The following is a 14,876-nucleotide window of genomic DNA, read 5'->3' on the forward strand; positions in this document are numbered from 1 at the left end:
TCAGCCAAAAATCACCAGACGTGTGAGAAAAGAGCAAAATTTCCTCCTTGTCAAGGAAAAATGACAGCTGTCAATTAATCTCCTCTTAGATGTATATACACTCTTCATTGCCTGCTCTGTAAAAGTGGTTCTGCTCACTCTAAAGGTGAAACGCATAACATAATTTTGTCCACTGTCACGGAGCAGGTATCAAATGATGAATTCACAGCCAAGAGGCATACAGGAGCGACTGGCATGACGCACACACACTACGGCTCAAAGCTACCCCCATGTCAGCAAACAGAAGTGCTCACACAAGTGGCACGCGGGGAGGCTCACGGCAGCTTCACTTTCAGTAGCTCAAAACTGGAAACGGAATACTACACAGCAGTGGAAAAATCCAAACACCTCCCAAATGCAGCAGCGTGGGTGCATGTCACAAACATGATGGCAGGTAAAAGGAGCCAGAAGAAAGCACACAAACTGCATATACCATTCATGCGACGCTTAAGCGCAGGCAGCGTGATGTGTGGCGGGAGACGCCAAGACAGTCGTTGCTTTTGAGGGTGTGACGAACGCGTGTTCTATTTCTTGATCTGATGGTCAGGCACGTTTGTCACTTGTGCACGTTCCTCTGAGTTGTTCAAGGGCAGGCTGGAGCCCTGTCTCCCCTGGTGCCTGGTCCTTTCCCCACCACAGCTCACCCTCCGGGCCCCTGAGGGCTCCAGCTCCCGGGGCAGGTTATTCCCAGCTGCCCAGGTGAGGGGAGCTCTGTTCAAAGAGCAGAAAACGCAGGCTCCCGAGTTGCTACGGCGCTTCCTGTTCCCTAGGGGCTGAGGCCTCTCCCTCCCCCACTCCGGGGCAGGGGCCCAGGGGATACAGTAAATGCGCCCCCCTCCCCCCCCGCTCCCTTCTTCCTCCTGGGCCCAGAGAAGGCCGACCCTGGGGGGGGTCAGCGGGCCTGCAGACCCTCCCCTGGTTCCCCGGTGATTCCCGCCGCACTGCAGTACTGCCGTTTCTTGGCCCCGAGGCTGGTCCCTCCCGCTCTCTGATTGGCCTCCTAGCCTGCAGGGCCAAATGCACCCCCCCAAACCCGCGTGCTAGCCAGGGGCCAGGGCGCAACCCACCAGACCCCCGTCTCTGCTCCGCGGAAGAAGGACCGCCGGCCCCTCCAAGCGTGGGTGCCCCCGCCGGCCGGGCTCCTGGGGAGCGAGGGCCTGGGGGGAGGAGCCTGCGGGCGGCTGTTCCTTCACCATGGCAACGACTCTCTACTGCGGTTCCGGCACCGGTGGCCCCAGCGGGTGGGGGCGGGGCGGGCCAGCCCCCCTCCCCCTCTCTGAGGGGCTGTGTCCCCCTCTCTAGGCTTCCCTGGCGACTCAGGTCGGCCTCACACCCACCCGGACACACTGGGTTTGGCAGGTGGCGTGTTTGGGGGCCTGGATTGTCCAGTAAGTCACCCCGACTCCCGTTTCACTGGGCTCAGCGCTGGCAGGCTGGTGGGGCCTTGGCTGGGCTTGGGGTCTTGCTGGTGTGCACGTGGCCACGGCCGGCCCCGCCCCCCGCTCTGATTACAGGCCGTGACCTTGCTTTTCTGCGGGGCACGGGTAGCCAAGAGCTCTTCTGCACCACGGAGACCACGTCATTTGCGGCCTCAGGGGCAGCGCAGTCTCCTGGGTGTCCAGCCTGGAGAGCTGGGGGCGGGGGAACGTGTCCCCGGGGCCGTCCAGGGCCCCGCTGCCCAGGTAGGCTGGGACACAGGTGCGACTGACCCCACACGTGAGGGTGCTCACCGATGCCCAGGGGTCAGAGGGCAGCCCATGGCCCAAGGCCGGGGGCGGGGGTGACGTGGTTCTGAGACACGCTGCAGCCCTGCTCCCCATCCCACCCCCACCCTCCCCTCAGGCTGCTGTCCGGACCCCTGCGACCATCCCCCGGGGGGCGGGCACCCACCTGCTCCGGCCACGGCCCCCCGGGGAGGCACCCGCACAGGTGGAAAGCTCTGCATTCACAGGTTCTTATTAACCCGGCGGTGACATCACCGGCAGCCAATGGGAGGCGGGTTTATTTCCAGGGCTGACAGCTTGATCGCGGTTACTTTTAGCTGGATCTTCTTTCCTCTGAAAACCCCCGCCCGCCAAAGAGGGGGCTGCCTGCGTCTCCCCAGACAGCTCCGGCTGGGCCTGGGCGCCACGGGAGGGGCTGAGGAGGCGCCCGGGCAGGCTGCACCAGCCTCCTCAGCGGAGTTCCTTCCTTGCCTGTCCCCTGAACCCATCCCCTCGGCTGCTCCGGGCCCTCTGCGGCCCGTGGCTCAGATGTGGGAGAGGGTTACGGGGTGGAGCCTGACCTGGGAGAGGGGAGGGGCCCGGGTGAGGCCTGGGCGGGCGTGTCCAGAAGCAACAAGCAAGCGCCGCCCTCCTCGCTGTGTGACCTTGGGAGCTGTGCTTTGCCTCTCTGTGCCCGGTCGGCTCTCGGTCCGCAGGTCCTCAGACGGCTTGGCAGCCTCACCGCACGAGGCTCGGTGACTGCGGCTGCTCAGTACATCATGTAGTGGTCAGTATTGCTTAGTATTTTGTAGTTATTAAGTGCCGGTCAGTGATTAGTAGTTATTTAGTACTATTCAGTGGTTATTAAGTACGAGTCAGTAGTTAGTAGTCATTAAACACTATGCAGCAGTGAGCAGCTGCTTACCAGTCAGTTGTCCTGTGCGACGGTTAGCAGCCCAGCCCTGCTTGCCAGGGTTACCTAGCTTCATACCTCCCTCGTCTCACTGCAGTGTGGGCCCAGTGTCTCCAGACGCTGAGTCGTCCAGGCTGCCAGGGCCCTGCAGGTGGTCCAGCTCAGGACAGCGGGCACGTCCTGGGAACACGGAAGCCCCCTGGAGAAACCACTGGAGACCCCTCCCCAGGGTCAGTGCACCAGCCCTTGCGGAGGACGCTGCCTTCCACCAGCGGCGGCCACTGCTCCGGACAGCATGGCCTCCCAGCACGGGCTGGCCCCTGGCACAGGCACCCCAGTGCGGTTTGGTTCCTGCCAGCCGACAGCTGCGGGGCGAGGCCCAGGCCTGTGCGGGCATCTGACAGACACCCTCTGAGGCCGCAGGCAGCTGGGGGTCCCCAGGGGAAGTTGGGGTGCCATCCACAGGGACCCGGGCCTCCTGCCGCCCTTGGTCCATCCCCTCCCAGCCTCCGACGGTCACGGTGTCCCCCAGATCCCGCCTAACCTTCAGCAGGAGGGGACGCCCCGACACAGAGGCCAGCTGGGCAGGGCGGGCCGGTGGCGCCTTCCCCGCAGGCGTTTATTTTTAATTCCTGGCTCCTGTCTGATGGCATCAGCAGCGCGAGGGCAGGCCGGGTGACTTGCCAGCCGCCCCGCGCCCGGTCTGTGGGGCAGACACAGGGACAGCCCGGCGGGAGGACCCCTTCCCTCCCTGAGAGACCCTGCCCACAGGCCGGGGAGACCTGCTTGGCCCCCAACCCCTGCCCCCAGCCCGTCTTCACTCCCCGACCTGCTGGGGGTCCCAGCTCTGGGGGTCCCCGTGGGCACTGCCCCATCAGAAGGTGCTGAGCCCTGGGCCTCTGCTCCCACCGCACATGTTTCGAGACCCGCCCAGCCTTCTCCCAGACCCCAGCCCCAACCCCAGTGTCCTCGGGCTCTGAGGCCGATGGGGGAGACGGCCGCGTGGAGGTGGGATAATGGGTGAGCTGACAAGGTCGGCGGTCCCCAAGGAGGCCACGACCGGGGCCTTCACCGGCCCATCCCCCTCCTCGAAACCCGTTTTCCTCATTGCCCGGTTGGCCCAGGATGCTCAGGGCCCACCCCGCTCCCTGCAGGTTGCCTCCGCCTGGCGCTCTGACCTGCAGGGCGGGGGTGAGGGAGGCCTGGGGCCTCAGCGGGGACCCTCTCTGGGGGCTGATGTGCTTCCTCGGCAAGCCCTGTGTCCCTGGGAACCCTGCCCGTGCATGCAGACCAGGGCAGCCCCTGAAGGTGTCAGTGGGCTCTGGGGGCGGACTGCAAGGGTTCCCTGCACAGAGAGGGGCCCAGGTTGAAACACAGTTCTTTCCAGGGGCCTCAGAGGGAGCGCGGGCTGAGTGCCTCTGCTGACGGAGCCTCAGGCCACTTAGCCGAGCTGAGGGGACCCTGGAGGCCACAGTTTCCAGGCCACACCACGGGGCCTGGTAGGGAGAAGCCTGGCTTTGGGGGCCTGCTGGGGTGAGCCTGTGCGGCAGGCACGTGGGGGCAGGGGGCCTGGAAACAACAGATCCTGGGGTCCCATCAGGGCCTGCACCCCGGGCCACCCTGGGGAGATGCCTCAGAACACAGCACCATTGTAGATCAGGTGCAGGCAGGACAGCCGCCCAGACCCTGACCTCAGCCACCCCCCCAGGCCTGACCTGCTCCCCCCCAGCCCCCACCTGCCCCATCCCTGTGGGCTGGCCCCATCCCCAGGACCTCCTTTTATGATCCAAATGTCTTTCTGTCTTGTGCCCTGAGAAGCGCTCCTCTCTCCTCCCATGCCTGAGCCTGGCATCTCAGTCTTGCTTTATCTGTCCTCTGCCTCTAGCTGCGTTTCTCTCCTGGTGCCTCTCTCCATCTCCGCCCCTCCCTCCTCTCTGCCTCCCTCTCCCGGTCCAGGCCGCCTCCGCCTGTTTTTCTCTCCCTGCCTGAGCTCCCTCCGGTGGGTCTCATCTTCTCCTTTGTGGCTCGCTCCCTCGCTGCATCCTCCTCTCGCGCCCCTGTCGCGCTCGCGCGTGTCCGCGGGCCCGCTGTCCCCGCACCCCTGCAGCCCTGCACCCCGCGCATCCCCGCCCCCGGCCCCGCCCGCGCGGGTACCGCATTGCCGTACTGCAGGGGCGCAGTGCACTGCGCCTGCTCCGTCAATAGGTGGACCCCCTCCTGGAGAGATAAAACCGCCGGCGCCGGCGCCGCCAGTCCCTCTGGCTGAGACCTCGGCTCTGGGTAAGGACGCTGGGCCTCCGGGTCCCCACCCCCGCCCCCAGCTTTCCGCAGAGGGTCCCTTCCCCGGGGACCGGTCCTGGGAGCAGAGGCGGGCTCAGCTCGGCGCCTGGCGAGGCTGCGCTGCTCCCCGCGGAGATCGGCCTCCCGCCCGGTGCGCCGGGACCGCACCCGGGGTCAGTCCCGCGGCCGGCTCTGGGTGGGGTGGGGGCACCGCGGTAGCGCTTGTTTACGAGGCGACTGCGGCGAGGGCGAGTCTCCCGGAAGGTGGCGATCGCCCTGCAGTCGTGACCTTGGAACCGCCCCGAGGCCCTGGGGGTTCGGGAAGGGTCGTCAGCGCTGGGGGCTGGTGAGGGTGGGCACTGGGGGTGCTCCTCCCATCCCGACGTAGCGGGGGAGAGGGAGGCGGTGAGACCTGAGGGGTCCTTGCCACCTCAGCCCCACCCGGGCTGGAGGTGTCCTACCTGGTGTCCGCACCCTAGGGCGCACGGATTTCACCCGCTTTCCCTCCCCCAGCCACCTGTCCCCTCCTGGGCTGCCTAGGTTTCTCCACTGACCTCCAGGATGAGCCAGGGGCTGTGACCCTGTGACTAGAGGGAAGGGAGAGGAGATGGCCCCCTGCCTCCCACCAGGCTGAGGGCATCTCTGTCTGGCATCTGCTGAGCTTGGCTGCTGGGGCCGGATTCTCCCTCCTCTGGACAGAGCAGGGACCCCCACCTCCTGCCCTTCTGTCTGCCCCCGTCCAGATCCAGGGAGGGCCTGAGTTATTCTGGGCCCCTGATCTGGGCACCGCATCACCCTGCCTGAGCTCTGGGCCAGCCTGTCTCCCTCGTGCCAGCCTGCCGGGCAGGGATGAGGAGAAGATGGCGCCGTCCTTGCTCGAGGAGGGAGTGGGAAGCGCTGACCACCTCGCCACTGTGGCAGCTCTGCGAGGGGTGGAGACCGTGGGTGGGGGAGCAAGCTCCGGGGACAGGGCACTGGAGAGCTGGGCAGGGTGACTCATCGCCAGGCTCCTGACTGGTCATGGGCCTCACCCAGCTGGGGGGGTTCACCTCTCTCTGTCTCTCCAGATGGGGGTTAACTTCTTTCATGGGCGGGGGGGGGGGCGGCTCTGTGGGCACAACATGCAGACATTTGCAGCTATGGGGCTGTTTGGGGGCGCCCCCAGGCTCTGCTCAGCTGAACGCGGAGACCTGGCTCTGGCCTTGGGGCCCGGTCTGTGGGCAGGGTGTACTCCCCATGTGAGCGGGGCAGCATCTTGGCTGGGCTAATCTCTGAGGCCCCCCGTCACCTGTGCCCCCCACCTCAACCCACAGAGTCACTGCTCAGCGTCCCCCTCGCCCTGAGCCAGAGCGCCCCAGGCCGTGCCAGCCCCTCCCCACGCCCTGGGCAGAATGGGCAAAGAGAAGACCCACATCAACATTGTGGTCATCGGCCACGTGGACTCGGGCAAGTCCACCACGACCGGCCACCTCATCTACAAATGCGGGGGCATCGACAAGAGGACCATCGAGAAGTTTGAGAAGGAGGCGGCCGAGGTGAGCCCGGGGCGGCGCCCACCTTTGCAGCCACCGTGAGGCTGGGTCCCCGCGTGGCAGCTGGGCTGGTGCCTCCCTGACCCTCTGGCACGAAGCTCAGATCACCCTCTAGGGCAAGAGGGGCGTGAGCCCTAAGGACCCCGCATGGGGGTGTGCATGTCAGAGCGTCCAGATGGGAGAGGCGTGGGGGCAGCAGGGGGCACCCCTCCCTGAGGGGGGAGGGGGATGACCTGCTGGACCGGCCCCAGGCTGGGGAGGGGCAGAAGGTGCATTTCTCGGGCATAGGTCACTGTCTCTGAGCCCCCAGGGCTGGGTTCCCGTGTCCCCAGGGCTGAGGTCTGGAGCTGGAGGTGGCGCTGTCCTCGCCTGTCCCAGGGCTGGGTCGGGACTCAGAGCAGCTATTAATAGCTGACTGATGGGCATGCAGCCCACCCGCTCCATTTTCTCGTGCCGGGCTGGGGCAGGCTGCCTGTCTGGGGTGGCACCAGTTTTTTGGGGGGTCTTTGTCGCCTGGTGAGGATGAGAGGGGCCCCGAGGGCTGACCCTCTCAAGTGTCCGAGACCCATGGGTGGGAAGCGTCCATGGAGTGGGGGTCTGTTCTGTGCCCCCCACCTCCACCCCGAGCTCCGGGAGCTGTGAGGGGTCTCACCTGGAGGACCGGTGCCAAGGCTCAGGAGGGGGCAGCCCGGGGAGGGGGTGCTCCTGGGCCCCAAAGCTGTGTCCCTCCTTCCCTGCGGGGCTGGTGTTGAGGGGGGCCGAGGGTGTTTGCAGGGGGTCTGGTTCAGGTCTGGCTAGGCCCTGGCTGGGCAGCCTCCCTGGAGGGCAGAGCCCTGTCCGTGCGTGGCCCCGGCAGGGAGCTCTGCCCCGCTGGGCGGAGACCGCAGCTGCTGCCCTGACCGCAGCCCTGGCCCTGGGCCTGGGGTCTGGCCGGGCATCAGGCACAGGTGTTGGCAGAGGGCGGCCCCGCCTTGCTCCCCTGCTCAGGTGGGGGGGGGGGGCGGCGCCTCAGAGAAAGAGCTGGAAAGCCAGGCCCTTCCTTCCCGCCTCATCTGCTTGCTTGCTTTCTTTTCCCCTAAAAAACGAACAAACAAATCACAGAGGGGCGCTTTGGTTGGGCAGCCTGAAACCCCGCGGCGTCGCCGGCTGACACAGGGACCCGGGGGGCGGGGGGGCACCCCGGCTTCAGATAACGGGGAGCCCTGGGCCGGGGCGCCTGGAAACCGCCCGTCTCTGCAGGGCGGCGCCCGGGCCCCTGCGCCCCCTGCTGGGCCGGCGCCGCGGCGGGGGGCGGGGCGGGGGCGGGGCGGGGGGCGGGGCGGCCGGGCGGGCCGCAGCCCCGGGGTTCCGGCGGGAGCGCGTGCGGCCCCCGCGGCCTGAGCCCCGCCCCCACCCCCGCAGATGGGGAAGGGCTCCTTCAAGTACGCCTGGGTGCTGGACAAGCTCAAGGCCGAGCGGGAGCGCGGCATCACCATCGACATCTCCCTCTGGAAATTCGAGACCACCAAGTACTACATCACCATCATCGACGCCCCCGGCCACCGCGACTTCATCAAGAACATGATCACGGGCACATCCCAGGTGGGCGGGGCCTCGGGGCGGGGGGACTTGGGGGGGGCGAGGGCGCCACTCAGGAGGGGTGTGGTGGGGGGTGGGGGTGGGGATCGGTGAGCGGTGGTTGGGTCTCCTCTGCTTGCTTGCCGGCAGAGACCCCTCACATTCGTCCCCTCTCGCCCCCAAAGCACTGAGCGAGTGCTCCGCGTCTCAGCCAGGCGACGGTGCCTGTAAGGACAGCCGGCCACTCTCAGGGCCACCTTCACAGACAGACAGACAGACAGACATAGAGGCCAGGATGGGGACACTGAAATGTGGGCAGAAATGCCCCCAGACAGTCCGACACTGCCAGGGCGTTCACACAGACAGACAGACAGACAGGCAGACACTGTGCCTGAGGTCGAGACCCCCCAGGTTCGGAGGCGCCCGGGCCTGGGTACGGGGCAAGGTCTGGGCTCACCTTGCCTGACCGCCGGGCAGGCGGACTGCGCCGTGCTGATCGTGGCGGCAGGAGTGGGCGAGTTCGAGGCGGGCATCTCCAAGAACGGGCAGACCCGGGAGCACGCGCTGCTGGCCTACACGCTGGGTGTGAAGCAGCTCATCGTGGGGGTCAACAAGATGGACTCCACAGAGCCCGCCTACAGCGAGAAGCGCTACGACGAGATCGTCAAGGAGGTCAGCGCCTACATCAAGAAGATCGGCTACAACCCGGCCACGGTGCCCTTCGTGCCCATCTCGGGCTGGCACGGCGACAACATGCTGGAGCCCTCACCCAACGTGAGTACCCGGCAGCCGCGGGGCTGCTCAGAGCCCTCCTGAGGGCCCTGGGTCAGGGCGGGCGCAGACAGCCAGCGGGAGGTCGGAAGGCGTCCCCAGCCTGCCCTTGGCCCTGAGAGTGTGGTGCCGGCCCCCGCGGGTTTCCGCGCTGGTGGGAGCGCCAGCCTCCTTGGGGGCCAGGCGCTCTGCCCTCAGCTTAGCCTCCCCACAAGGCTGGCAGCAGCCGCTGCAGCCCCTTTTCTGGCCAGGGACACCCCCCCCAGGTTGACACTGCGAGGGCAGCTGCTGCCGGGCCGGGCCCACCTGCCCCGTCTGTCTCTGGGAGACCTGCGTGGCGGGGTTAATTTGCATCTCCCCCAGGAGCCGAGGGCACGGGGCGGCCCAGGCACCTCCCCGAGGCCCGGAGCAGGCCGGGACTGCAGAGGGCTGAGGGCTGGCTCTCTGGGGTTAGCTGGGAGCCTGGTGGCTCCTCTGACTCAGCAGGAGGTGATGCGCGGAGTCTGGGTGTTTTGAATTTGTGGAGCCCGAGACCCAGTGCCTCGCCTGGTCAAGCCAGAGGCCACCCCGGCCCAGCAGGGTCACTCGTTCTGGCCAGGCTGCAGCCGCCCACACTGAGGGAGGTGGGCTTGGGGGGCACCTTGGCAGAGCCAGGGGAGACTCAGCCCTGGCCCCGTGGTCAGGGGCCGCCCCATCTGGCTGGGCTGTGTGCTCGTGCCTGGTGGTTTGAGCTCCCCTCAGGAGATCTCACGTAGGGAGGGGTGAGCCGACCGCAGGCAGGAAGCTGTAGTGATCTGGGGGGGGCCGGGGGAGGTGGGCTCTGCAACGGTGCCTCCTTCCTCCTGCCCAGATGCCGTGGTTTAAGGGCTGGAAAGTGGAGCGGAAGGAAGGGAACGCCAGCGGCGTGTCCCTGCTGGAGGCCCTGGACACCATCCTGCCCCCCACGCGCCCCACGGACAAGCCCCTGCGCCTGCCGCTGCAGGACGTGTACAAGATCGGCGGTGAGTGAGGGCTCCACGGCTGCCGCCCGCTGCAGCACCCATCCAGCCACCTGGTCCGCTCTGCCCTCAGACCCCTCCCGAGGATGGGCCCCTGACCAGGAGTGTCTGGGGCTGGGTTAGTTTCGCCTCTCTCCCCATGCTGCACACTTTCCAGGGGACCGCCCATCTACCCATGTCCATCCATCCATCCATCTGTCCATGTATCCACCCACCTACCGCTGCCCATCCATCGGTCAGGTTTGCCAGATAAGCGCCCAGCCCTCTAGCAGAAGCTGGTGGCACAGGGAGAGTCGCATGTTACCCTCCACCTGGAGGGCTCCGTCTTCTGGGAGACATGATCCGCTCCAGGAATGATAAAAGCCGGTCATGAAATGATATAGACCCCTACACAAGCACAAGGCCCACGAAGGGCAGTGAAGGGGGACTCCCAGCCAGGTGCTGTGGCCAGAGATGCCAGGGGCTGTGTGCGGGGTGGGGTGTCCCGCTCAGCCAGCACAGAGAACCCCCACCAGCCTCCGGCTCCACAGCGCCACGGGAGCGTCTGTCACAGCCGGGAGACCAGGCTGGAGACGCCCGCCCCCTGCCCTGGGGGGCCCCAGACCGCTACTGGGCGGCCACACAGTGTGAGCAGATCCTGAGAAGTGAGGGGGCACTGACGCCCTTTTGGGAATCAGCCCTGAGATGGCAGCGCCGGCGCTGGGTGGTCTGGTCCTCAGCCCTCTCAGGGCTGCTGCCTCACAGGACGGGCCTTGGGGGAGGCGAGGGACCCCAGTGCCTTCTCCCGGGATACCAGCCCCCCGGGGGGAAGGGGGGACCCCTCCTTGCCCGTCCTCCCTGCGTTCTGGGAATTCTCTTCCTCAGTCCCTTCTGCCAGTGGAGCGGGGAGCCTCCACTTCTGTCCAAATGTCTCAGCGTCCGCCTCGCCCAGGGTCTCCCTGTCTCTCCCCTCCTGCCACGTGGCCACCCCCCGCCTGCCAGGGAGCAGGGGGCACCCCGGCCCTCGCCTGCCCTCACGGCCCCCTTTCTCTTGGCCCAGGCATTGGCACCGTGCCCGTGGGCCGAGTGGAGACGGGCATCCTCCGGCCCGGCATGGTGGTGACGTTCGCGCCCGTGAACATCACCACGGAGGTGAAGTCGGTGGAGATGCACCATGAGGCGCTGAGCGAGGCCCTGCCCGGGGACAACGTCGGCTTCAACGTGAAGAACGTGTCCGTCAAGGACATCCGCAGGGGCAACGTGTGCGGGGACAGCAAGTCCGACCCGCCCCAGGAGGCCGCCCAGTTCACGTCCCAGGTGGGCGGCCGGGCGGCCAGTGGGGCGCAGCCCAGGCGGGACCAGGGCTGTCCTCAGCGAGGCGGCTGCCTGGCGCCGGGGCAGCCTGGGGCCCCTGCTTTGCCGAGCAGGCCACTGAGGCTGCGCGGGGTGGAAGCCGGGCGAGGGCGCAGGCAGGAAGAGCAGGCAGGGCGCACCCAGCCTCCCCGAGCTCCCGTTTTGGTCCCGAAAATGCTTTTATCAGTTTGCTGTCTGGGACAGGCACTTTCACTGTGCCCTCCTTGGTCACCTCTTTATGTGACGATGCTTTTTTTAATTGGCTTCACTGAGCTGTAGCTGACACGTGATAATCAGGTCCGGTTTTGTCATCCCCCTGCGTCTGCTCTGGCTGCTGCCCTTTCAGACTGTGTCCTTGTCACTGTTTAGCTCTCGTGGCTTTCCAAATGCTTGAAGAGGACCTTGGGGTCCAGGTCTGGGGGCCTGGGTCCCCCCTAGGCTGACCTCCCACCATGGTCAGCACTCGAGGCTCCAGGGACCTGGGGGTGGACAAAGCCTCCTCTAGCTCAGCGCCATCCCCCGTGCCCACCTGGGCGTGCCTGATGGCCTCGTGCACCTCTGCCCACAGGTCATCATCCTGAACCACCCTGGGCAGATCAGCGCTGGCTACTCGCCTGTCATTGACTGCCACACAGCGCACATCGCCTGCAAGTTTGCTGAGCTGAAGGAGAAGATTGACCGGCGCTCTGGCAAGAAGTTGGAGGACAACCCCAAGTCCCTGAAGTCTGGGGATGCGGCCATTGTGGAGATGGTCCCGGGGAAGCCCATGTGTGTGGAGAGCTTCTCCCAGTACCCTCCTCTCGGTGAGCTGGCTGGTGAGGGAGGGGGGACCCCGGGGTGGTGGCCAGTCCCGGCGAAGGGCAGAGGACCACTGCAGGGGTGGGGTGGACGGAGGGTCCTGCACTTTTCTGCTGCGGCTTAGAGCTTAGCAGGAGACCCCCCCGCCCCGACTTGGTCTTTGCCTCACAGAGCACCGGGTGGGCCTGGGATGGTACCCGCTCTGCAGGTGAAGTCCCCTAAGTGACTCACCCGAGGCCCGTGGCTAGTGTAGTGGCAGAGTTAGGACTGACTGCCCACCTCCAGCTGGCCCGCCTCACGGGTACCCCCAGGATGACCCACAGGCCTATTTTGGAGAGCCTCCTCATGCGAGGTTGCTGGCCACCCTCAAAATAGCTAAAAGGGTGACCTGTATTCCGCGCGGGCTGCTCTAAGGACCGTTCGTGCGGCATTTCGTTCCCACAACGATGCCTTGGCGGAGGCCTGTGTGGGTCATTCCCGCCACCTAAGCAGACGGGAGCCTCGCACTCCCACCCCCCATCCCCGAAGCAGGCTGAGAGCTCCCCGCGCAGCGCGAGGGTCCCGCCCCGGGGCCGGGGGCTGGGCTGGATGCTGCGGGCGCGAGTGCGCCTGCGCGCTGCATCCCGGGCCCCGCCTCACGCCCCTTCCCCGCAGGCCGCTTCGCCGTGCGCGACATGCGGCAGACGGTGGCCGTGGGCGTCATCAAGAACGTGGAGAAGAAGAGCGGCGGCGCCGGCAAGGTCACCAAGTCGGCGCAGAAGGCGCAGAAGGCGGGCAAGTGAAGCGCGGGCGCCCGCGGCGCGACCCTCCCCGGCGGCGCCGCGCCCCGCCCCCGCGCCCCGCCCCCCCGCCAGGCGCACGTCTGCACCTCCGCTTGTAAGAGGCTCTCGGTCAGCGACTGGCTGCTCGCCATCAAGGTCCAGTGGAAGTTCTTCAAGAGGAAAAGCGCCCCCGCCGCCCCGGCTTCCGCGTCCAGCCTTTGCCACGCTCAGTGCCCGTTTTACCAATAAACTGAGCGACCCCAGAGCCGTGTACGCCTGCTGCTGGGGGGTGGGTGGCCCGCCCCGCGGGAGGGCCCTGGTCAGGACCCCTCCTGGCCCCCCACCAGGCTGCCATCCTCGTCCCGACCGGCACCCACCACGCCTGCGAGCGACCTGGCCAGGTGTGCACCCGCGCTGGCCAGGTGGGCGGTGGGGGGCTGGATCCGGAGTCCTGCTGGTGAGGGGGCTTTGGCGTTCCCCCAGTGGGGTCATCCAGGGCAAAGAATGGGTCACTTCGCATCCGCAGAAGGGGGTTGAAGGCTTCGGGGGTCTCTCTGAGAACGGGATGAACTCAGGGCTCCTCCCCCAAGAGTGACTGTCACACACACAGTGTTCTTCACCCGGGTTTTCAAGCTCTCACGCTCTTGGAAGCCCGTTCTTAATCCCCCCCCCCCATCCCACCGCACCCCGGCCCGGTCACTTGTGGCTGGAGGCAGCACCCCATCCATCCTGCTCCTCGGTGGGGCCCTAGGCACAGCCCGGAACCCCAGCCCCAGGAACCCCAGAACAGGCCCTGGCCTCAGTCAGCAAGCGTGGGGTGTGGGGGAAGGATGGCTTGCTGCCCAGCCACCCCTGCTTCCAGAAAGCAGCCCCCAGCCGAAGCCGGGTGTTGGTGCAGCAGACCGAGCTCAGGGTGGGCTGAGCACATCGCTGACGGGGGGCACAGAGCAGGCTCGCCGGCCTGCAGCGGGGCGTGGGCTGTGGGCCGTCCCTGCGGGGTGAGCAGCAGGCCGACCACAGGCCCCTCATGTCTGAGTCCCCTGGGGCTGCAGCAGCACATGGGCCTCCAACTGGCAGCTTAAAACGCCAGAAACAGACTCTCTCACGGTTTGGTGCCACTGGGACAAGATCCAGTGTGGGCAGGGCCCGTTCCTTCCAGAGGCTCTAGGGGAGGGTCGGGTCCAGGCCTCTTGCAGCTCCTGGTGGCGGCGCAAGTCCCTTGGCTTGTGGTCACATCCCCCCCAATCTCTGCCTCCACGGTCACATGGCTTCCTCCTCTCTGGGTCAAATCTCCTCTGCCTCCCGCTTATAGGGGAGGGCACTGAAGAGCCCCCCCCGGATAATCCGGGATCATCTCAGCCCAAGATCTTAATTTAGTTGCCTCTGCAAACACGTTCTTGCTACTTGCATGGCGCAGCCTTTAGGGCCTGAGACCTGAGCTCTTAGGAAGCATGTCCAGCCCCCGCCCCCACGCCGGGTGGGGGGGGGAGCTACGCCGCCGAGTGAGGGGCCAGCCGGGACAGATGGGTGCTGGGGTTCAGGGGTGTCCGTGGAGGGGCTGTGGTGTTTCCCCGCCCAGTCCCAACGTGGGGATGGGCCCCCGGAGGCCGCAGGAGGGGAGAGTAGGACCAGAGGAAGCGTCTCCCGTGCTGGCGGCCTGCGGACCCCCACGGGAAGGGTCTGCGCTGACCCTCAGAGGCCTCCAAGGAAGGCAGCTTGAGTAGGCAAATACAGACACAGAAGCCCCAGTCAAATTTGGATTTCAGATAAACAGTGGATAATTTGTTTAATGTAAATGTGTCCCATACACTGTTTACACTGGAAAGGTATTTGTTGCTTACCCGAGACTCAGACTCGATGGTGTGTTCTATCTGGTGGCCCTACTCAAGGAAACCAGAGCCTTCTGCCGCTCTCCTGAGCTGTGGCCGGTCCTGGGCCCCCCGGACCAAGCCAGTGTGACCCTGCAGGTTGTCCCAGGAAGCTGTCCTTACACACTTGGCCCAGTTAGAATTGGGGTCAAGACGGAGAAACCTGTCAGCATGAGACAGGGTAAGAATGAAACCAGCCCCCAGATGGGGTCAGAGGAAGCCCCCCAGTGTGGTCCCTGAGGGGACCCTCACCCTCTGGCCCCGGCGGCTGTTGCAGACTCTGGTCATCCAGACGTGGAGGGCGGGGGGATGTCAGCCTGTCCT

The 14,876-nt window shown here is 66.3% G+C and overlaps 1 protein-coding gene across 1 annotated transcript; it reads left to right on the plus strand.

Moving 5' to 3' along the window:
• The first annotated feature begins 4,868 nt into the window (after nucleotides 1-4,868).
• EEF1A2 (eukaryotic translation elongation factor 1 alpha 2) lies at nucleotides 4,869-12,724 on the plus strand. Its single transcript, XM_057702300.1, has 8 exons — nucleotides 4,869-4,935; nucleotides 6,249-6,470; nucleotides 7,869-8,048; nucleotides 8,502-8,798; nucleotides 9,646-9,796; nucleotides 10,833-11,089; nucleotides 11,694-11,928; nucleotides 12,578-12,724. Exons 2-8 carry the CDS (start codon nucleotides 6,327-6,329, stop codon nucleotides 12,703-12,705), a joined length of 1,392 nt encoding a protein of 463 aa, XP_057558283.1. The 5' UTR covers nucleotides 4,869-4,935; nucleotides 6,249-6,326; the 3' UTR covers nucleotides 12,706-12,724.
• The last annotated feature ends 2,152 nt before the right edge of the window (nucleotides 12,725-14,876 follow it).

The sequence above is a fragment of the Hippopotamus amphibius genome, chromosome 12 (assembly GCF_030028045.1).
Source record: "Hippopotamus amphibius kiboko isolate mHipAmp2 chromosome 12, mHipAmp2.hap2, whole genome shotgun sequence".
In the NCBI taxonomy this organism is placed as follows: Eukaryota; Metazoa; Chordata; class Mammalia; order Artiodactyla; family Hippopotamidae; genus Hippopotamus; species Hippopotamus amphibius.